Consider the following 23282-nt stretch of genomic DNA (forward strand, 5'->3'; position numbering starts at 1 on the left):
AGTCTGGTCATCGTATGCCAGGCAGTCAGAGTACCTCTGGCACTCTGTCTGCTGCTTCTGCCATCAGATCTCTGAGCTGGTGCGGGGCAGGGCAGTGCAGGGGGTTGAAAAGGAATCGATACAGTTTCCCTACCATCAACATCCAGAATTGAAGAAAAAGAGGTGTAAGTCACTCGGCCGGGGGGTGAATGAGCCCAGCCCTGGCCTAATCACTGGGAGGGATGCAAGAGACAATCAGTTGTGTTCCTCCTTTTCCCAGAGTGTCTACTCTGCTGAGAAGCCAGAGCGGACGTACATGAAGCAGGGTGGCAGGGAGCACTGATCTGTGTGGACCTGCTCTGTGCTGGCTGCCTAGCGACCCACTTGCATTTAATGCTCTCAACAGCTTTGTGAGGTGTGTGGCTCTACTGTCCCATTTTACTGAGGCTCAGGAAGGTGAAATGATTCTCCAAGGTCCTAAGCCAGGAAATGGCAGAGAACAGAGAAGAAGGAAGCAGTGGGCTGGGAATTCATGAGGGCTTCATTCAGGAGGTGGCTTGACCTGCACCTCATAGGATGGGCGGGATTTCGATGGGTAGAAGATAAAGTGGGGAAAAGCTGGAGGGAAGTGCCGTGGCCACTCCCCCAAGAAGTCAGCTGAAGCCTTATTTCCCTGCAGAAGCAGTGACTGTAGGTGTCCAGCCCAGCCATATATTTGAGGACAAGCTTTGCAAGAGTGACCAAGGGTAGTTCTAGGTCCTACCAGTCAACCAACAGACATGCTGCCAGTTCGTTCTGCCCTTTGTTCAGCACCCATTCCAGAGCCTTCTCTCTGTGCCAAACTCTACCGAGGCCTTGCACATTAAAGAGGAGGCAAGCATGATCCTCTCCCTCACAGTCTTGAGAAAGACCGTGCCATGAACAGTGGCCATAAATGAGGCCAGAGCCACAGGGTCAGTTCCCAGATGCCTCACTTTTGTTTTGTTTCTCTCATCACTTATCTGATAAACATTTAGTGAGCACCTACTATGTGCCAGGACCTGTGCTAGGTATGGGGGTGAAGTGCTGAGAAGAAATAGTGGTCCCTGCCTGCAGGTTCCTCACAGGCTGATAGGGAGGCCAGACAGGCAACTGTGTTGTAAGAGGAACGGAAGGGGGTATTCTAGGTGCCCATAAGAGTTCTACCCTACCTAGTCTCTTAGGGGTCCTGGATGTCAAGGAAACCTTGTCAGAGGTGCCCAAAGGATGACTACAGGTTAGATAGATGAAGGGAAGAATGTTCCAGGCACAGAAGCCCAGAGGTGAGAAGGATGATGGTGTGTTCAAGACTTGAACATAATTCGTGAGGAGAGGGTAGGAAGACCAGATCATGTAGGACCCTGTGTCCTGTGTTCAGACCCCTGGGTTTTCGCCCAAAGCAGGAAAGCTACTGAAGAATTTAAGTAAAGGACAGGTATGTTTGCCACCTCTTCGAGTGTTCTGGGGTCAGAGGTCTTTCTTCTCAGCTGGTTCGAACCACAGTCAGGTGGGTCCTCCTGGGAGGGATGTAACTAGCCTCACACCATGTCCTGCAAAACAAAAACCATACCTCCAAACCCAACTCTGCCACAGACAGGGTTGTGGGCAGGATGGTGCTGGTGAACCCCATTCTCGGGCCCCCCCGCACCGGCCAGGTCCTGGCGATTCTTGGCAGGTCTTGCTTCTGTCCTCCTCGGTGGAGGCCCTGACTCAGAGCAGCCAGTGCTGCAGGACAAGGTGACTCCATACCTGGTCCCCCTTCCTCCTCCAGCTTCTGTGAATTTCTTCTTCAATATCTGCACCTCTCCCATGAGCCAGGGCAGCCAATGCATATCCTGGCCTGCCTGGGCCAAGAGGTGGCTGAGGGAGAGCCAGGGAGAGGCATCTGTGAAAGGGCAGCATCGGTGTGGCTGCGGGGCCTCCTGCCACACTTCCTCCACTGCCAGCAGCCAAGCCTCCTTCCCTTCAGGCCGACTATCTAACTGAATGGGAAATAGCCGTGTGCACCTCTCTCTGGCAGGTGCAACCCACATTTAGGCCAGGCTGTGAGCCCGCAGCTGCTCCCCTGCCCTTTGTGGAGACAAAGATGAAGTTAACCAGAGGCTCAAATGGCTGGCTGTGCCTCCTGGATGCAGGGCCTCTGAAATATTTATCGATGCTGTGGAAATAAAAAGCCCCCGGTATTGCGGTGCGGGCTGGCACCCACAAGGTCGGGCAGCATTCCTTGAGCAAAGCCAGGGGGAGGGGCTGATCTGAGCCCTGCTTTGGTTTCAGCTGGCTTGTGGTTTGCTTTGTTTGGGGGAGTGGGGTCATGAAAAGCTGACACAGCTGTTCACTACACTACCCCCCAGAACCCAGCACAACACCTGGGACAGAGGATATCCTCAAAAAATAATTTTTGAAAAAATATTTCTTTTTAAACATTTTGTTTATTTTGAGAGACAGAGACAGAGAGAGAGAGAGAGAGAGAGAGAGAGAGAGAGTGTGTGTGTGTGTGTGTGTGTGTGTGTGTGTGTGCAGGCAGGGGAGGGGCAGAGAGAGAGAAGGAGAGAGAGAATCCCAAGCAGGCTACATGCTATCAGCACCGACACCAATGTGGGGCTTGAACTCGGGAATTGTGAGATCATGACCTGAACTGAAATCAAGAGTTTGATGCTTAACCCACTGAGCCACCCAGGCGCCCCTTTGGAGGAATACTTCTTGAGGGATAGTTGGAGAAGAGAATGTTAAAATGATACCACCCATATGTCTACACCATTACAGAAAGACTTTTACTTTCAAAGGTGGCATGTCAGCCCTGCCTACACACAGCTAAACTTTTCCATAACAGTACCACACTCACACATGATGTTCTAATCTTTGGTTTTCACTTAGAATTATTTCACAGTACTTCTTGCTCCCTAGCACTCAGGATTTGAGCACTATCATGTTCTCCCCACACCACCCCGCCCCTATCTGGATCAAATCAAAATGAGTCAGCCCACCCCACGCCAAAGTTGGAGAGAAATCAATTCTTGGTCATATTTCTCACCCCTCCACCACCTTTAGGGTCTTACGGGGCCTTATGTGGTTCAGGAAAACGGAGGCAGGGTCTCCGATCTTCAACTTGTGACAGCTGGGACACCTCTCCCTTCCCCCCGCCCTCACTAGGGTACGGGAGTGTCTGCTGAGCTCAGAGACCTGCCAGCACCAGTGGCATCCCAGGCTCCTTAGTCTTAGAGACATCCCCAGTACCAGCCATGTCCACCCCAGGGCCCAGTGGGGTGCTCTTCAGAGGGGCCTTGGAAACACAGCTGGTGACTCCCTTTCTCCAGTCCCCACCCTGTACGGCACCCAGAGCTCCCTGTACAAAGGCCATCCTTCCAGGGGAGGATGAGGGAAGTGGAAAATTACATTTTCATTTGCCAACATCTCCATACAACAACAGAACAGGACAGAAATTAATTATGTCATATACATTCTCCATGTTGCTACATCAGCATTGGAATACTCATTTTTGAATTTATTTATAGCTTGTCTCATTCCTCAGAGGAGTTCAGGCAGCTACAAGAATAAAGACAATAAAGTAGGGAAAAAATAAATTTAAAAAATCACGACCAGAGAAAACATGCAGTAGAACAAAATATACGCATTATCACACATTTTCTGACTACAAAATCTCCCCCGGAGCCAATGTACCGCGTTTACTAAAACAGCCACTCCTGTCGGACGTTGCCAGTTTATTTCGATTTGGGTGGTTTATAGCTGTGGTTGTGGTTTTGTTTTGCTGTGACAGATAGCACTGCAGCTAACACCATCTTGCTGAGGGCTTTGTGCTTCTGTTAAGCAATTTTTCAAGATGAATTCCCAGGAGAGAGATTATGGGATCAGAAGGTCTGAACTTCTGCAGGGCTCTAGCTACAAAGCACCAGACTGCTTTCTGAGCACAGTTGTGACAGTTTGCATCCTAACTTCAAGCCTATTCTTGAGCTGGGAGTTGAGCCCCAGAGGTATGGGAAGGAGCCCAGGGATGTGCACAGGTGCCTTCTCTAGTTGAGCCCCGCTTGTCTGGTAATTGATGGAGACGGGCAAGAGAGAAACAGAAGAAGGCCCCTGACCTAAAGGAGCTTTCTGGAATAACTGGCCCTGGAGGGGATGGATGTGACTACCCCAATGTTTAGAGCTATATAATTGGTGATGGTCAAGGGCCCAGGCCTACTGGTGTCCTCCTCGCCCTTGTTCATCCCAACCCATCATTGGTGTGCTATGTCCTACGTCCCTGATCTGGCTCCTTTATGCTGTAGGAAAACCAATCGTGTTTATACTTTCCCCTGCCAGAGACACAGCTGTAACAATGTGCAGGGTACCTGGGGACCATGGCGCCTTCTTCAGGAAGGGCAGCTAAAGGTCAGATAATGATATTGGTGTTTGTAAAAAGCCATGTGGTCAGAGAGACTCCCAGTGGCCCCAAGACCAGCTGTAGTTCCTCCATGAGACTGGGAGCTCTCCGATGCCTGGGGCTCTTTGCCTCATCAGATTAGGAATTCCCCCAAAATGGGCCCAATATCTTTCCTCTCTGCTGGGGAACTCCCCAGAGGCATGCTCCCCATCTCCCCATCTTAATGGGGGCTTCCTGAGAGCATAGCTCTGCCCCCTTCTCAGACAAGACCACCCTGTGGGCAGAGGCCATGTTCTTCCACCCTCTTGGGGTTCCACATCTCCCGCATACTCTGTGTACGTACTTGCTGGTACAAACAGGATGCTTGGAATAAGTGGACAGTCTGCTTCTTGGAGTGGTGTTGACCATCTGTAATTCTCCAGTGTCTCCAGAACCCTTACCGTTTATAAGATGGGGGCCATGTGCACAGTAGCTGATCCCTTGGCCTCTGGCTCCTGGCTCCTTCTGCTTTAATTTGGCTAATTACACAATCAGACTCTTTTCTGGTCTGGTCTGGAAGGGGCTCCTGGAAGGAAGGAGGAGGAGATGGGAAGGTAGCAGCTAAGATAGTCATCTCTTATTCCAGGAAGGCTGCTCTCTGGAAGTTCAGGCCCAGGGTTAGGGCTCTCTCCAGCATCTCACATTTTGGGCAGGAGCATGACCTGTGGAGCAGAGCTAAGCTAGAAGCCTGTGAGGTGTGATATTCAGGCAGCATCTTGGGTCCACAGAGTTGTTCCCTACATTATTCCCTCTGGGAAGAAGCCACAGTGTGTGAACAAGTACACATTTACAAAAATCAGGTAGAGAAACCAAGACACAGGAAAGGCAAATTACCTGCCCAAGGTTAGGGACTCTACCCTTCTCTGACTTGAAGTCCAGCTCCCCTTGCTCTCTGGAGTCCCTATGAGAGGTCCACAGGCCACACTTTAAATAGAAGAAGGAGGGGACCTCTGCTGCAGCAAACCAATTGCCCCACCTGGGCAGGGACTTTAAGCCTTAGAACCAAGGAAGACGCTCTTTTTGTTGTTGTTGTTGTTGTCATTATAAGAATTTATTTTTTATTTTAATTTTTTTATTTTTATAATTTTTCTTTTATAGTTTATTGTCAAGTTTGTTTCCATATAACACCCAGTGCTCATCCCAACAAGTGCCCTCTTCCATGTCCATCACCCCCTTCTCCTCTCCCCCACCCCCATCAGTCCTCAGTTTTTTCTCAGTATTCAAGAGTCTCTCATAGTTTGCCTCCCTCCCTTTCCCCACCTATTTTCCCCCTTCCCCTCCCCCATGGTCTTCAGTTAAGTTTCTCCTGTTCCACTTATAAGTGAAAACATATGGTATCTGTCCTTCTCTGCCTGACTTATTTTGCTTAGCATGACTCCCTCGAGGTCCATCCATGTTACTATGAATGGCCAGATTTCATTCTCTCTCATTGCCATATAGTATTCCATTGTACATTTAAACCACATCTTCTTGATCATTCATCAGTTGATGGACATTTAGGCTCTTTCCATGATTTGGCTATTGCTGAAAGTGTTGCTATGAACTTTGGGGTACATGTGCTCTTATGCATCAGCACTTCTGTATCCCTTGGGTAAATTCCCAGCAGTGCTCTTGCTGGGTCATAGGGGAGTTCTATCGGTAGTTTTTTGAGGAACCTCCTCACTGTTTTCCAGAGCGGCTGCACCAGTTTACATTCCCACCAACAGTGTAGGAGGGTGCCCATTTCTCCACATCCTTGCCAGCATCTATAGTTTCCTGATTTGTTCATTTTAGCCACTCTGACTGGCATGAGGTGGTATCTCAGTGTGGTTTTGATTTGTATTTCCCTGATGATGAGTGACACTGAGCATCGTTTCATGTGTCTGTTAGCCATCTGGATGTCCTCTTTGGAGAAGTGTCTGTTCATGTCTCCTGCCCATTCCTTCACTGGATTATTTGATTTTTGTGGAGTTTGGTGAGTGCCTTATAGACTTTGGATCCTAGCCTTTTATCTGATATGTCATTTGTAACTATCTTTGCCCATTCCATTGGTTGCCTCTTAGTTTTCTTGATTGTTCCCTTTGCTATACAGAAGCTTTTTATCTTGATGAGGTCCCAATAGTTCATTTTTGTTCTTGATTCCTTTTTCTTTGGGGATGTGTCAGGTAAGATATTGCTGTGGTTGAGGTCAAGGAGGTTGTTTCCTGCTTTCTCCTCTAGGGTTTTGATAGTTTCCTGAAGGGAGACCCTCTTTTAAGCTGTCCTTAGTTACTAATACCTCAGTGTGAGGGAATTTGAAATCCTTCCCAAGAGCCATGAGAGATGAGGAATCCTCTAAGCCTCAGAGAGAATCCGACTTGGGGGGATACAGGGACAAAAGGCAGAGCAAGGCGTAGCAACCTAGTGCCCCCAGAAACTCATGAGGCTGATCTCACGTTTGGCCAAAGGCAGCCACTACTCCAATCCCCTCTCTCACCACTTCTCACAGGACTTCTGGCCACCTGGAGCAGAATAAAAGCATTTAGGCTTTTGTCTAAAGGCTCAGGCCTCAGACACATGGGGCAAGAGTCCTGAGGGAAGCAGGATGGGGAGCTGGAGGGACTGCAAGGCTAGCATTCTGCCCCTACCCTGCCCAGGTCCACCCTGCTGGCTGGAGAAAGGACCCCCTGGGCTGCACTACTCCTGGACCACCCCAGGCAGCTCCATTTTTAACTATCTCATCCCTCCCACTAAACTTCCCTTGTGCTTCCTCCACAGTTTTCATGAACACGGCCATCCCCATTGCAGCTGTCCTCATTGTAAGTGGATCCCTTCTCCATCTCCGGATGCGGTGGGTGGCAAAGAATGTCTGCAGCGAGAGGCCGCCCAGGGTTTGGCCTCTTTGCACAAGGACTTCGGATGATGTACCCCGCACTGGGGCCGGAAATAGGGCAATAGATTGAAAGTCTGTATGCTGAGCAGGTGACTCCCCGACTCTGCCTCTGGGCCCAGAAGATCTGCGGCTTCGTCTTTAAAGAAATCTCACTTTCTTTTAAAAAAGAGCTATCAAACTTTTTAATTATGAAAGTAAGATGTGTTTATTGCAGAAACATTGGGAAATGCAAAAAGAAAAGGACAAAGAATTTAAATCACCCATAATCCCACTGGCAACATCTTTAATGTGCTTCTTTTCAGTCTCTTTTTAAGGCACATAATGTGACATTTTTACAAAAATAAGATTGTGTTGCACATGTAGTTTTATAACCTGCTTTATGAAGTTTAAGAACAGCCTCATAAATAAATCTCCACATCTAAGGATTACAGTAGAGGTTTCCTAAAGTGATTTTGACCAAAGCTGTGTGTAAGCCCAGCAGTGGGGGCCCAAGTACACCCCTTCAGAAAGGCTGAGCCCCCACAACAGTCCAGGGCTCCCATCCCTGGCTTCTGTGACGGCCACAGTTCTTTAAAAAGATGCATGTGTTTCCCCCGGGGCCCGGTGTCCCTGAGCTGTGGTGAGTTCACAGCCGTCAGACACACTTGGGAATTCACTTTTGACATGATTTATTGGGCTGGTTCTGGCTTGGCTCCTTGGGGAAGCCTGGGTGCCAGAGGCTGCTGGGCCAGCCAGTTAGCTGAGGGCAGAGAGAAGGTGGTTTGGGAATGATCATGCCTACATTTTGCCTGACTGAGGACTGCTGTCAGAGCAGTCAGAGCTGACCTAAGTTGAGGGGTTCCCCCTGGTCATTTCTGGCAAGGGGGGGGTGCAGGGCAGGGCCCAGCAACCCCAGCCCTCCAGCTTGAAGTCCTGAGCTTGCTGGAGACGTTTCCAGGAGATGATTGAAGATGATGAAGGTGTCTCTAACAGAAAGTTCTCCTTGGTTCCCCTGTTCCAGCCCAGGGGCTGAGTGCTGCCCATATGGGAGAGGGCCACGCTCTTGAGTCACACACCTCACTTGTGCTTCTACCCACAGACCTTCGTGGGCCACGTCAGCTTCTTCAAAGAGGCCGACTTCTCACCTTCAGTGGCCTTCGCCTCCCTCTCGCTATTCCACATCCTGGTCACACCACTGTTCCTGCTGTCCAGTGTGGTCCGGTCTACAGTCAAAGCTCTAGTCAGGTGAGAAGAGGGTCCAGCAAGGACACTGGACAGGCAGCTCGTGTGGTGGCTGCAGGGCTTGCTCCTGTGGCCACAATGACTACAGCTGTTTGGTCCAAAGCCATGCTTCCCCGTTGATCTGGGCCTCGCTGAAGGTGGTCATAGTCAGCCAGAGGGACATAGCCATGTGTGGCTCCCCTTCATGCCATCCCTGAGAAGGGATTACTGACTGGCTTACATACCTCCACAGAGAGGAAACCCAGTGGCACCTGCAAGACAACTCTGTAAAAAAAGGAAAAAAAATTCAATGTTGAGCCCAAATTGGCATCTCCTCATAAATTCTGCCCATCAGTACTAGCCCCACCCTCCAGAGCCACCCAGAATGAGCACTGTTCCTCTCCACATGGCAGCCCCTCGGATTTCAGAAGGTATCCACTGAATCTTTGTCTTCCTCAGGCTGAACATCCCCTCTTCTTTCCACGGGTCCCAGAGCCTTCCCGACCCTGGTCAGTAAAGCAGCTTTCCCTAAGTGCCTGCATGTCCTATCCTCAATTAGCCTGCAGCTCTGGAAGGCCCCTATGTCTGGGCTCTAGAGCCCTGTGGCCACTCTCCCAAGGGCATCACCCTCTTGGGAACAAAAACCTGAGGGTAGAGGGTTGAGGTTTTGGCTGGGGAGTTCCATACCTGGAATGTGAAGATCTCCTTGGACCACTGAAATAGCTCCTTGAAAGTCAGGTCTTGGCATGCCTCTCAGGAGGGCAAGCTATGTCCTTTCCCATCGCCAATGGGACCAGACAGTACTCAACCCCCTTCAGCCTTGAGGAAAGTGACACCCTGGCCTCATGAGACCCTAGCAGGCCCTAGACAAGCTGGCAAGGGGAAATAGCTATTGGAACAAAGTTGCTGATGGAAGGAACAACTCACACAAGGAAGCTCTGGTCAGGGTTCAAGGTAGAAGGGGGCATAACTCAGCAGAATTGTGGTCAAAAGAGTAAATGACCAGGGAGTAGTTAAACCAGGGCTGGAAAAAGATTAGCTCCTATTTCCAGGCTTGGCTCTGCTGCTTAGTTTAACTGGCCATGGCATTGTGACTTCTAATAATCACCCTTCTACCCCCACCCCAGCCCAGCCCACCTCTGTGATTCTGTATAGAAACCACAGGTTCAAGGATGCTGCACCTGTTGGAATTCCCTTGTGCTGACCCAGAAACATTTCTATATGCAGACACTCCTGATACCACTGTCACCACAGTAGCTAATGCCTTCTCCTTGAGTTGGGAATAATAACACCTCCCCCACCAGGATTTAATTATACGCTTATAAGGCCTTTAACACAGTGTCTGGCACATAGTTTGTGCTCAACAAATACTAGCCATTGTTAATAACCAATCCTAACTAAACTTCACACTGACCAACCTTAACTCTAACAGCAACTGATGAAGCCCAACACCAATGAACCAGCTTTAACATTTAATTACCCCTAAAACTAACCAATCTCACCCTATCCCAGACCCTAATCCCGTCTAGCTGACTGGTCAGCCCTAACAAATCCAGGTAACATCAGCTGCCCGCCATGGATGCCCACTGATCTGTAGGGTTTGTGGGGACAACACCGCAGGACCCATAACCTTCTCAGAGCCACTCTCTCAGGCTGCACCCTCCTCCCTCTCCCCTTCCCTCTGCCCCTGGCAAGGGTGAGGGGTGTCTCTGTGCTTCCTTTGCAGTGTGCAAAAGCTGAGCGAGTTCCTGTCCAGTGCAGAGATCCGCGAGGAGCAGTGCGCTCCCCGGGAGCCTGCACCCCAGGGCCAAGCCAGCAAGTACCAGGCGGTGGTGAGTGCCTGGCTTCCCCTTGCCACTCCCGGTGTTTTTCTCTAGTGCCTGTAGCTGGTGCTCTGCTCTGTCCTGGCTCTGCCTCTCATCCTAGGAGGGGGGGACTTCCTTCCCTGCACAGCTTCCAGCCCTGTGGACCCTCACCTCCTCCCGACCATTCCCAGCCCCTTAAGGTTGTGAACCGCAAGCATCCAGCCCGGGAAGACGGTCGGGGCTTCACAGCCCCACTGCAGAGGTTGGTCCCCAGTGCGGATGGGGATGCTGACAACTGCTGTGTCCAGGTGAGTCCTAGAGCCTGCACCCCCATGTCTGGGCCTCCAACACCATCTCCAGGAGGGAGCTCAGCATCAGAGACCTATATGCTGAGTCCTCTGCTCTGGGGTCACCCTGCCTGCCTGGAGGGTCCATAGCAGTCCCGAAAATAGGGACATGTCCTCCTTCTCCATTGAGTATGGGACCCCGTGACTGTTTTCTGAGAGGGTGATTCAGGCAGGGGTCAGCAGGAGAAGGCCATTCCCCCACATCCCTTCCCTAGAAGTGATCCAGGGACTGAAATCAGGGTTTTTAGGCTTTCATGGGGGGAAGGGAGGCAAGAAGCCATTCACTCTGAGAACCTAGCTGCCTTTCTGTTCTTTTCTGGGCGGTGGGCTACCACCAATAAAGATCATTGGAGGCTTCTTCACGTGGACCCCTGATGGAATCCCCACACTGTCCAACATCACCATCCGTATCCCCCGAGGTACAGCCCGGCTCACATCTCTAGCATGGTCTGGGGGTGCCCCTCAGAATCATAGCTAAAGTGCCCCCCTCCACATGTCCCACTGAACAATATAGAAAAAGAAAAATCAGCAAGTATTGGGCACCAGCTCAATGCTGACTCTTGGTGGGTACTCTGGGGTGTGAACACTAGAGGGGGGCAGCTACCGTGCTGGTGGGAGTCAGCAGCAAGGGCAGGACCAGAGAGCAGGACCTTGATGTCTAGCCACCTGTTGCAGCCATATGGGTGCTTCACAAAAAGAAGAGTAGTCCCAAGTAGCCAGGGAAGGTGCCATAAAAGAGGTGAGCAGGGTCCCTCAGGCTGTGAGACAGGATGGGTATTCTAGAAAACACAGCAGCATGAGCAAAGCATGGGGGTGGGATGTAGATGGGACCCAAAGTGGCCTTTGTTGGGACCATGAGAATCGGGGCCCACACTGGGAACCAGAAGGATATAGAGTTCCCAAAGGAAAGGCTCAAAGGGGGGTTCTAGGAAGGAGGAAAGCAAATGGGGGTCCCAGGGTTTCATGTATCTGTCTTTCTGGGTGGTAGTCCTTCAGACTCCCTGGTGCCCTAGCCCTGTTTGCTGCCCACCCTCCCTGCAGGCCAGCTGACCATGATCGTGGGGCAGGTGGGCTGCGGCAAGTCCTCACTCCTCCTGGCCACCCTAGGGGAGATGCAGAAGATCTCGGGGGCCGTCTTCTGGAACAGGTACTAAATGCACCCTCAGGGCTCAATGAGTGGAGAGAGCTAACAGCGGGCAGGTGGGCAGCCTTTCTTTCAGCCATCTTTCTCAGTTAAGGACATGTCGTGCCCCTCTTGAGCACTCGCTGGGTGTTCGGTGAGTACTCAATGAATGCTGTTAATGGTTATTCTCGTCAACATCATTAGTACTTACTCAGCCCTTACTATGTGCTGAGTACTTTGCTAAGTCCTCTGCACACATTATTTCACCTAGTCCTTGTGACAACCAGCAAGGTAAGGACTGCGAACCATCCTTGTTTTATAGATGAGGGTTCAACTATTTGCCCTAAATCACTCAGCTAATCAGTGGCTGAGCTGGAACTCTAACTCAATCCCGCGGACTCTAAAGCCATGCTCCCTCAGCGGCCCTGCCTCCCTGTGTGGGGAACTGCAACACAAACATTGGTTTCCGCCTTGGTCATCAGCAGAGCCGACATAGACCATTCAGTGGGTGGTTTGAGGAGCCAGAGATAACCCAGACAAACGTGGTTTTTGGGCAAAGATCACTATCTTAATTAAAGAGCCAGAACCCCCGGCTGAGTCAGTCATAAATCTATTATTTATAGCCACCTACTTACAAAAAGCACTTGAAACTGGTTGATAAAAGATACGTGGAAAATAGAAGCTTTTTCAAAAGGAAGAAAGGAAGAACTGAGAAGCGGGTGGGAAAGGTGTACCCAAACCTGGGCAAGGCCTGGCTTGGAGCCCTCCCCACCTCCCCCGGTCCCCCGGTAGCTGAGGGCAAAAGGGACCTGACAGGTTTGTAGAACACATTCAGAAATAAAGTTTACAGCCAATTCAGCAGAGGACAAGTTTTCCCTGTGGTCATTTCTAGGGGGAAAGTGTCATTCAAAAGGTCAGGTTTTTCATAAGCCTGAGTGCAGAACCAAGCAGAAGGCCTTGGGTCAAGTGTCTGATACCTGCGTGCACCTCCATCTGCAGGCATTTTCCACAGTGTCCCTGAAAGGTGCATCTGATGGCAAGTTTTCCTCCTCAGTGGGGCCAGAGGCTGGCACACTTTAGTTGGGATTTGTTCCTGTGACCTTGGTCCCTAGAGTCTTAATTCCATCAGTGACCGTGGTGTGTTTGGGGGCAGTGGGGTCTCTGCCTCCATTCCCCATCTTATCTGGGGATTTCTCAACACAGCCTGACTGGGAGAGTCAGGCGCTGGGTTTGAGGTCACTTTGTCAGCTTCTTGTACCAGTTGGCCTTAGGGCTCTGAAGGGCGGAGCCCTTGCCCATTGGCTGACAGTGTGTCTTTGTGAAGGGAAGATGGGATTACAGAGGCCAGATATTGGAGCGGCCCTGGGTTCCTGGGCCTGTGTCCCACTCAGCATGAGTCAAACTCCCTCTGGGCCTGGTCCCTTTGCCCCCCTTCCTTCATCTCCTCTCCCAGCCTCCATACTCGGGCATCCCCTACACCAGCATCAATACCTCTCTGTCCTCTGCAAGAGGCAGCAGGCACTCTTCGGGGGGCTCAGCCCTGACCTGCCTTGGCCCCCACCTCTTCTCCAAGCTTGGCCAGCCCTCAGGTCTGACTACTGCTCCCTGTCTTTGGACACCTCTGCCCCAGCCCAAGGGATACACGGGGCCTTTCTAGAACAGCTAACATTAAGCAGCTCTTATGTGCAAGGCACTTTATTTATAACTTCATTGTCTCAGTCAGTCTTCACCAAGCTCTGTGAGGTAAGCATCATTAACCCCACTTAACAGATAAGGAAATTGAGGTGAAGCAAGTTACCCAAGGCCACCCAGCTCTCAAACAGCAGAAGTGGGATTTGCACCTAGCTGCTCAAGCACATGGGCTTTCCACTGAGCGCTGAGAAAGGGCTCAAGAGCAGTGTGAAAAAATCATTAGCCTGACGGTCCAAAGGCCAGCAGTCCCTGCAGCCATGACACCTGCCCCCTCAGGAAAGCCACCACCCAGGTGCTCACAGCTCTGTCCTCGTGACACTTGCTCTCAACAGGCAGCTGGGCCCCAGCCCTCAGCTTAGTTCAAGTCTTAGGGAGGGGATAGTGATGAACAGGTTCTCTCTTCTCCATTTTGTCCTCCTGCCCAGTATGGCTTCCCTCTCAAGCATAGCGAAGCACATTGTCATTGCCAGCAGCCAACCCTCGGACGTTATGAGACTTTGTTCACAACTCAGCTCAGGCTCCAATCTCCCTACCTTAATATCCTCACTCACCCCCTGTTTACTGAACACCTTCTGGGTGCGAGACCCTGGGCACAGTGACAGAGATGCAAAGATGATTAAGACAGGCCCCTGGTTTTATGGGAGGGGAAGGAGATCAGTGCCATAATCATAATCCTGTGGCCAAGGAGAGAAGGCGAATGTGGATGTGGTGTTTGAGCCTTGAAGGATGAGTGTGGTTTCATCAGGTGGAAAAGGCAGGGGTGGGAAAGGAGGGTGTTCCAGGCAGGAGGATCAGCATGGGCAAAGGCTTGCTGATGTGAAAGAACGGGATTCTTGTACCCGGAGCACTGTGGGGGGAGTGGGTGCAGTGGCAGAAGACAGGACTAATGAGGTGTGCTGGGATCGGGTCAGACACCCCTATATACTAGGTCCAGGAAGTAAGGTTTAGCCTGAAGGCTGTAGAAGAATCATGCTGGTGATAAAAGAAAGGGGCGCGGAGAACGGGGACTGGAGAATGGGAGGCCAGTTAGGAGCTCATTATAGCGGCTGGGAGGAGTCTGGACAGACATGGCTTAGCTGTCTTCATCTGCTGTGCGTCTCTCAAAATCCTAGACATGTACAAGCTGTGTCCGGCTCAGCTCTCCTGAGCAGTGAGTTAGTTAAGCGTGGGGGATGTGTTGGTGGGGGACCCTTCCCTTACACGCAGGAGCTCCATGCCTCAGACCCAGGGCCCAGGTCAGCAGCGGGGTGACGCACTTGCAAAGTAAGCCAAGAGCGAAATAGCGAGCAAAATAGCATTTAACCTGGAAGGCTCTCCCACAAGTCTGCCCGTCTGCAGCCAGAGGCCAGGGCGATGCCAGGATGTTTTCATCCATGCCATGGCCAAGGCCTGGTGACCAGACAGCCAGAAGTTGTTCCAGGAGGCCCAAGGCAGGCTGCTGGGGGATTAGGAAGTGCAGAATGGAGAATGCTCTGGAGAGATTGGTTTGCATAGCCATTCATCTGTTTTTTCAGTGAACAAATGAGTAGAATGGCTAGGCAGATAAGAGCAAAGAGTTCTGGGTAGGCTGCCTGGGTTCAAATCTGGGCTCTGTGCTTTGGGAAATTCCATAACCTTTCTGTACCAGTTTTCTCTTATTCCCTGGGGTTGATGTGAGGCTTAACCTACGATGTAGTAAGTGCCCTATAAATATTATTATAAATATTATTGTTTGATGATGTACTTCTATGCCAGGTACAAAATCCCCCTGTTTCTCTTGAATTGCACTCCAGCCTGTCCCCCAGGAGAGATGGCAGTGAGCTCCCTGGGGACAGAAGCCATATCTTGTATGTCTGTCTGTATCCACAGCACCTTTGCTAAATGAATTCATATATTAAATGAACACACAACCTGGAACGATTCATGACATCCAGGAGACTGACTGCCCTCATAAATGTGACTTTACACATCTTGCCTAGTGCAACGGCCTTTACCCAGGCCGTTCCTCTGACTCAGAATTCCACCACCCAGTTCCCCACCAACATTTGGAAAATGGGAATCCCCACTCATATGTGGAATTTAAGAAACAAAACAAATGAATATATGGGAGGGGAGGTGGAGAGGGAAACAAACTGTAAGAGACTCTTAGAGAACAAACTGAGGGTTGATGGATGGAGGTGGGTGGGGGGTGGGCTAGATGAGTGATGGATATTAAGGAGGGCACTTGTTAATGATGATTGCTGGGTGCTGTAAGTGAGGAATCACTAAGTTCTCCTCCTGGAACCAATATTGTGCTGTATGTTAACTAATTAGAATTTAAATAAAAATTTGAAAACAAAAAAAAGGAAAGTAGGAATCCCATTAACACCTGCCTCACAACGCATTATGATTATCTGCTGGTGTGTCTGTCTCTCCCATGACACTGAGCTCCTTGGGGACAGGACTGAAGAATTCGTGTTGTACCCCAAGGGCCCAGCAAAGCATGTGTCTTTTGTGAACTTCTCTGTGCAAGCTATAAAGGAGAAGACCTACCCCCAGGGAGCTCACCAGTCCTGGGTGCGCAGAGGCATACAGACAGAGCCCTGGCGTGGGCACACAGGGTCCATCAGGTGAGGTCCTGCATCGTGGACTGGAGATTTACTGCAGCAGCCCTGGGCTTGTCCGGCACATGAGCCGCCAGCCCCTGGTCTCAGGGAGAACCACGTGGCTCCTAGACATCCACTTTAGTAATAGTCACCGGCGCCTGGCTCTCTGCTTCAGTGCACTATCAACCTGGGAATTTGCAAACTCTCTCCTTAATATCTAAGAATAAAACATTTTGATGAGAAGGTAATATTAGCAGATACACTCAAGTGAAATTCTTTCCCTAGAAATAAGGAATAGGGCCATTAATGACCACAGTAGAATGATTTTAAATGTCCCCAGGGAGCCAGCAGGAAGCAGGGCCCCAGAAAAGCACTGGGGTAGGGAAGAAGGTTCCACTTCCTGAGGAGCAACTGCAAGGCAGCCTCCCTGGAGCTCCCTGCTGCCCCTGCTCTCACCATCTGCTGAGGCTTCCCAGCTCGAACCATTTATTGTTTCTGTAGGTGCCCACTCAGGAGGCCTGGGCCTTGCTTGCCTCAGAATGCTGTCGCCTTGTGGTCTTTGGTATGAAGGTTGCCTCCCAAGACCCCTGATTCCGCAGGAGGTGAGAAACAGCCTCCTTTCATGACTGCCCCAAGGTCCAATCTGCTCATGCAGTTCCTGGAGCCCTTGGGGAGTAGGGGTAATGGGCTCAGGTGACCCCAAGTTTCCTGGAGGAGGCAAGCATGGCAGTATGGTAACCAGACAAGGGGCCCTGCATGGAGGTGATGAGCCAGGCTTGGTCTTTTTTTGTAATTCTGAGTCTGCCACTCAGTTGCTGTGTGACCTTGGGCAGGTTATTTTATCTCTCTGTTTTAGATTCCTCATCGGGACAATGAGAAAAACCCTTTACTTAGTCAAAGACTTGGGATTAGAACCCAATGGCATTATTTTATGGAAACCAACTTGACAATAAACTATAAAAAAAAAAAAAGAGGAAAAAGAACCCATTGACATTGATTGGAAAGGGCTCTGTGGTAAAAGGAAACATTTCAAGGCAGCCACAGGGCTGTCAGGGGCAAGATGAAAGGATCATGGGGACCCAAAAGTTCTAACTTCCTATTCCAACCTGTCCTAATCTCTTCCTTTTTATTGATTGCTGGGGTCTTAAACGAGTGGTAGGTGTTCGATTTCTCCTCTGTGCACATCTTTGGGACCAAGGATGATCCCCCCCCCCCGCCCCCACCCCAGGTCTCCAACCCTACATCCTTCCCTCCAACCAGCTATGAGCTGTTTTTATAATATATTCTCCCAGTGTCACTGAGGTTTGTGCCATGACCCCAAATTTATACACAAGGAAATAGAGGATCCCCTAAGGCAAGAGACTTGCAGAAGATTTCACACCCAGTGAGTAGGGAAGCTCCTCAGATCCGAACCTCAGAGCCCCTATTTTTTTCCAGCTCTCTGCACTGCCTGCCCGTAGGTCCCGCCTCTTCCTCCACCTAGAATCCCTTCCCTCTGCACTCCGTCCTCTCCCCTCAGCTCTGACTTCTTGGAGCCTTTCCTCACTTTCTCAATTTCGTCTCCTCCAAACTATTTTTAAATTTAACTTTGTTCTCTGATTCTAGAAGAATGTCCATTAAATTAGAAAAGATACGTAAGTTTAAAAAAGGCAAAGCCACCTAATATCCCATTACCTAGAAGTGTCCACTCTTCTTTCTATGCATTTGCACATGTTTGTGGGTCTTTTCCCCCTAAATTCCTATAATACTTTCTTGCTCCTACTTCTTTCTTTTTGGCCCTCATAACTTTCTGACCTCTGTACCTGTCTGATTCCCTCTGCCAGACTGTGAGCCCTTTGAGGGAGGGCTCTGTGCCCTTGATTCGGCTTGGTGTGCACACACATGCCCATCACCTAGCTGGTTGGAGGGAGCTGGAGACCTGGGGGCAAATTATCCTTTCAGCTCAGTGCTTGGTTTTGGAGGTACAGGCAGAGGAGGGATGGAATGACCCCTACACATTTAAGACCCCAGTAATTAATGAGAGAAAGTATGTGTCACATGTACCATTTTATACTTTTCAGATGGAAACACCTACACACAAAGCCTTGGGAAGGCTCATTCTAGGGAGGCTGGGGCTACAATGGAAAAAGGTGGAGATGAACTTGGACTCATACCTCAGCTTCCCCAATTCCTAACTGTAACATTGGGCACATTATGCAAACTCCGAGGCTCAGTTTCCCCATCTGTAAAAAGGGGACACTAACACCTTTTTCTAGTATTGTCCTGTGGATGACATGGCAAATACAAACAACTTCACACTGCGCCTGGCATGAGGACAACCCCCACCCAGCGCTAGTCTCCCCCCATCCTTTCTTCCTAAATGATTAAGATGTCAGTTAGCAACCTCCCTTTATTACTGGTCTGTCATCTGCTAAGCAATGTGGGGGTTGGGAAAGATGCTCTTCCTGCCTTGAAATCCCACTGGGGATAAAAGATTTACACAGGAGCTGATTAGAGAGTAAGGTAGTCCATTATAAGGGTTAATTGAGCAGCCCAGACAATGATGCAAAATGAGCTAGGGCTGAGAGAGCCAACCAGGCACTGGGGTCCTCGGGGAGGCCACAGATGCGCTTTCTTACAGATAAATAATAGCCTTTGCAACTCTGGAAGCAATCACGGCAGGAAGACTCCAGAGATAAGCTTATCTGGGCCTCAGGCACAGAGTTGGGATTTGTAAGCTTTGGTTTTTCATCTGTCTCATGTTACCCGCTGTCCAGAAATTTCAACAGTCTGCTGGTTGGGGAACACAAGGTTAGGTTGGATTGAGAGAAGGAAATGAGACTACAAAGATCAGAGGACAGAATCTGAGGGGACCTGTAACCACATATCCATCAGGATCTCCTCTCAGTTCTGCTCCTCAGCAAGGGACAGAAAGGAATTCATCAGGCTCGTTGCCATCTCTGCTTTTGTCCATCCTGGTGTTCCTGACAAATCACTGTGGCATGGTGTAGCGTTGTCATTAAGAACATGAAGATTTAGAGTCAGATAATCTATTTTCTCTGCTATTTGCTGGCTGTGTGGCTTTGGGCAAGTTGCTTAGCCTCTCTGACCCTCACTTCCTTTGTCTGTAAAGTGGAGACAGTCAAAATAAACCTTCATATGATTATTTTAAGCTTTAAGAAAGATGATACTATTATGGTGCTTATCACAGTGCTTATAAAAGTTCAACAAATCTTAGTGGGTTTTAGTATGACTAAAGCCAGATCTGTATGAAAACAGAGTGGATTATTTTTCCCCAAATGTGCATGTCAGAAGCACACACTTTATTGGCAGAGGGCTATTTGTGGAAGGTTGAGAGGTAGTCTGGGACAGAAAAGAGTACTGGTAAAGTTAGCACCAAAATTCAGATCACCTCACTCAGTGTTTTTCATAATTTTTCTTATTATAATCCACAGTGCAAGATGCACTCTACATCACAGTCCACTACATGCATGCACTCATAGATATCGGGAAAAATTCACCAGAAAATATACATCTTAACCACATGTTGGGCACACTTTTTTTTAAGTGTGGTCACAGTTCACTTACTTTAGACCCAATGATTGGGTCCAAATCTATAGTTTGAAAACACTGTATAAAATGATTCTGACCTTGGCAATGCCACTTTCCCTCTCTGAGCTTTAGTCTTCCCCAGTGTTAAACCATCGTGATACCTGGCCAGCCTCGCTGCTACTCTGAGTCAGGGGCACATATTTGGCTCTTGCTGTTTGGAGGTGCTCACCTAGGTGCTGTGGGAGGGGCAGTGATTGAAGAGAGGTTTGTGTCCCTGAAGGAAGCCACTTGGGGACTTGGGGATGGGTGGGAGGGGTGGGGACTGTGTAGATCCCTTTTCTCCAAAGACCTTTGTGTTGGAGAGAAAGGCAATGGAGTGAGAAGTAACTGGTGTTGATTTTTCCCATTTCTGCCCCAGCAGCCTTCCTGATGAGACTGGAGAGGACCCCAGGTACAGCCTTGGAACTGGGTTAGAAGTGGGTCCTGACAAAGGGAAGGGGCTGGGGGGCTGGGAGGGCTGGTGGGGTGGGGATGCTGAGTGTGGATGGCAGGGTGTGCAGCCTACATAATTTCAGCAGCGCAGAGCCTGCTTTCTCAAAGAAAACAAAATCTGATTCTTAGAGAAAAAAGTTAGACATTCCAGTCTGTGGGCCTTCAAAGGGCCTTATAATATATAAATAGATATACAATATATCTGTGGTTTAAAAATTTCATGGTGGATGAGGCACCTGGCTGGTGCAGGGCTCAGTCAGTGGAGTGTGCAACTCTTGATCTCAAGGGCATGAGTTCAAGCCCCTCACTGGGCATGGAGATGACTTTAAATCAATCAATCAATCATGGTGCATAGTCAGAAAGTAGTTTACTGCTTGCCACAGGCTGGTGGGAAAGAAGGAATGGAGTAACTGCTAATGGGTACAGGGTTTATTGGGGAGGGGATGATAAAAATGAGAAACAGGGCTGTGAGAGAGGAGGTAGATATCCTTCAGGCCAGACAGAAAATCTGGCCTTATTGCTTTATGTTCAGTGTTCAGTCTAAAAAATTCAAGTGAAATAGATTAATGAGGCTCTGAGACACTCAAAACCCTCCTGAACCTCACATCTCCCAAGAATATTCAAAACACACTAGAGTTGGTATGAAGTCAGGGCTGGGAAGGGGTGACTCAACTTTGTAAATATGCCTAAGCTCAGGGCCTTCCCTCTAATACCAGACTGTTTCACTTCCCCATGTTTTCTTTGCCCTTTCTCCCACCTTGTCCCCAAGTGCCGGGGTGTGATGACAGGCCCAGCCTCTCTTGCCATAGTAACCATGGTTCTTGAGCCAAAAGGCAGACCTCATGGTATGTGACAAGTATGACCGTGCGGATGAGAACAGCAGTACAGAATAGCTGACACTCCAGAGCCATTCCCGGCCGGCCGGGCATGCGGTCACTACAGCTGACCCGTCTCTCCCAGCAGATTCCCCAGATGGCACTCCTGTCTTCTGACAGGGCCACACGAGGCTTCGAGTCATGCCTGGAGCCCTTCTTGGCCCTCTGGCTGCCATGCCGAGAGTTCTATGGGCCGTAGGTTCCCACGCGCAAGCTGTGGTCCTGGCCTGGCCCCTGCCAGACAGCCCTCCCTGCCCCAGCTGTTTTTGCAGCCGTGTCTGCCTGAGACCTGAGTCTGCATTTGAGCCCTGATGCAGAGGCTGGGTCTGGAGCCACACGTTGGCCTTCACAGTCCTGTGACACAGGATTCCCCTCAGCACACAAGATTACACCAATGCTGCTTTCCCTCATTCTCCCTCTCAACTGAGGCCCTGGGGATGCACACCCCCCACACATAGTGGGGATGCTACACAGGGTTGGGCAAGGGAGGCTCCTGCAGGATGGCCACGCCCCACTCTCCATCCTCCGTGCAGCATGCGGCTGCACCCCTGGCCACAGGGGCTATAGAGGCACACTCATGCCGGGTTTGAGGGAGTTCAAACGTCTGTGGAGAGTTGGTCCACACCCATTAACCCTGAAACTGTCTTTTCTTCCCTGCTGCAGCCCAGAGCGAGAGACAGTGGCCGATTCGGATGTCAGGTACTGTGACCTGGAGCACCTGCCTTGTGGGCAGAATTCCTCGGAGGAGCTCTCAGGCCCGAGGGAGCCACAGAACCCTTGCGGGCAGCCCTCCACATCCCAGCCCTGCTGTAGGGAAGAGGCCCAGGAGGGCTCTGCTCCATCAGATGGTTCAGAAGCCACTGCCATGGCCATGCATCAAGCTGCTCCCTTCACCAGATCACTTTCATCTGGTGGTCATATCCCCCCCACCCCCGCCTGAACCTTTTTTTCTTCTTTTGTCTTCAAAAACCATATCACACTAAATGTGGTTTCCTTGGTTCTGCTTTTTTTAAAAGTTCCACTTGGAGCGTATCTGCTAACCTCAAAATCAAGTGCTTTGAGGGCCACTCAGGGAAGAAGGAAATTAGGGGTCAAGTCTTTACTTGGTTTGGTAACACTTCTGGCTCCTCCCAGCTCTGGATGGAGACTCAAGAAGAAGAGACTGCAGGGGAGGGACAGGGTGGATGCAGGGCAGGGCAGGGTTGAGGTCCTGTTGCCCCCCAGTCTGCTAAGACCCAGTCGCCCAAGCCTGCCTCATCCCTAGGGACAAAGGCCACCGGGGCCACACAAAGCCGACTTCTGCCAAGTGCCCCTCCCCAGTATAAACCATCTGCTTGACAACTGCCTCTGAGAACGACCCCTGAGAATGTCACCCCTACTCCTGCCTGCTTTATTCCAGGAGGAGAGGCCCCGTGGCCTATGCTTCTCAGAAACCATGGCTGCTAAATGCCACTGTGGAAGAGAATATCACCTTTGAGAGTCCCTTCAACAAACAACGGTAGAAGCCTCTTGATGGGAGGTGGGCTGGGGGGAGGGGAGAAACTGATCAAGGGCAGCATTAGCCAGCCCTCCCCAGTGCCCGAGCCTTAGCCAGCTGCCCTGCCCCTCCATTGATCACCCACAATCAGCCATCCTGGTCCCCAAGATGCTTTTCTGGATCCCAGCCTGTTCCATATGGCCCATCTGGAAATTATCCAGGTGTGCCTGGGCATCAGGGCAATCCAACTCCTGTAGATATGAGGGTGGGGGGGGTGGTGCTAGGGGAGGGATGTTGTGTGGAAGCTCTGATGCTTTCTCTTGAGGCTAATGGGAAGGCTGACCCAGCTTCCCATTCTTCCCTAACCTCCACTCTGCAGTTATGCATTACTTCCCTCCATTCAGAATAATAATGGCTACCATCTATTGAGCTCTTAGTTGCGAGGTGCAGTGTTATGCTCTTTATATACTTGATTTCCCCTAATGCTCACAACAATCCCAGTAGGCAGCTACTATTGTTATCACAATCACCAAGGCTCAGAAAAGTTAGATAACTTGCCCAAGGCCACCCAACCAGTAAGTAACAAAAATGAGTCTCAAATTCGAGGCTGCCTGACATCCCATTACATGTCACCAAGACACTCTGATGCCTCCATGCCCCCTGGCTGGCCCCAGCTCACGGCTGGCTAGGGAAGTCTGAGAGGAACAGGCTGGGCAAATATTTGATCAGCCATCATCATTACTGCCTAACCCAACCAGCAGTGATTTTTCCTGGCAGTGCCCCAAGTGTGGGCTCTGGCGGTAGCTTCTCCCACCGCACAGGGGCCATGGGTCCCCTCTTGTCATTTACGTGGCATATTTGCTACTATCCAATTTCATCCTTCAAATATTTAACTGGCCCCAAGACTCTGT

The 23282-nt window shown here is 50.2% G+C and overlaps 1 protein-coding gene across 8 annotated transcripts in view; it reads left to right on the plus strand.

The window, feature by feature from the left end:
- The window catches only part of ABCC8 (ATP binding cassette subfamily C member 8), a 76387-nt gene that overhangs the window by 33426 nt on the left and 19679 nt on the right, over window positions 1-23282 (plus strand). For 4 of the 8 annotated variants that reach the window (XM_029914580.1, XM_029914581.1, XM_029914583.1 and 1 more), the window contains 9 exons: window positions 7151-7191; window positions 8344-8489; window positions 10192-10297; window positions 10462-10578; window positions 10961-11036; window positions 11659-11764; window positions 19946-19978; window positions 21558-21593; window positions 22294-22392. In XM_029914580.1, the coding sequence (XP_029770440.1) occupies window positions 7151-7191; window positions 8344-8489; window positions 10192-10297; window positions 10462-10578; window positions 10961-11036; window positions 11659-11764; window positions 19946-19978; window positions 21558-21593; window positions 22294-22392 (760 nt within the window). Of the gene's footprint in view, window positions 1-7150; window positions 7192-8343; window positions 8490-10191; window positions 10309-10394; window positions 10579-10960; window positions 11037-11658; window positions 11765-19945; window positions 19979-21557; window positions 21594-22293; window positions 22393-23282 lie in introns of all 8 variants that reach the window. The other 4 variants (XM_029914582.1, XM_029914584.1, XM_029914586.1 and 1 more) reach the window with 2 other exon arrangements.

This window comes from Suricata suricatta, chromosome 11 (genome assembly GCF_006229205.1).
Source record: "Suricata suricatta isolate VVHF042 chromosome 11, meerkat_22Aug2017_6uvM2_HiC, whole genome shotgun sequence".
Lineage (NCBI taxonomy): Eukaryota > Metazoa > Chordata > Mammalia > Carnivora > Herpestidae > Suricata > Suricata suricatta.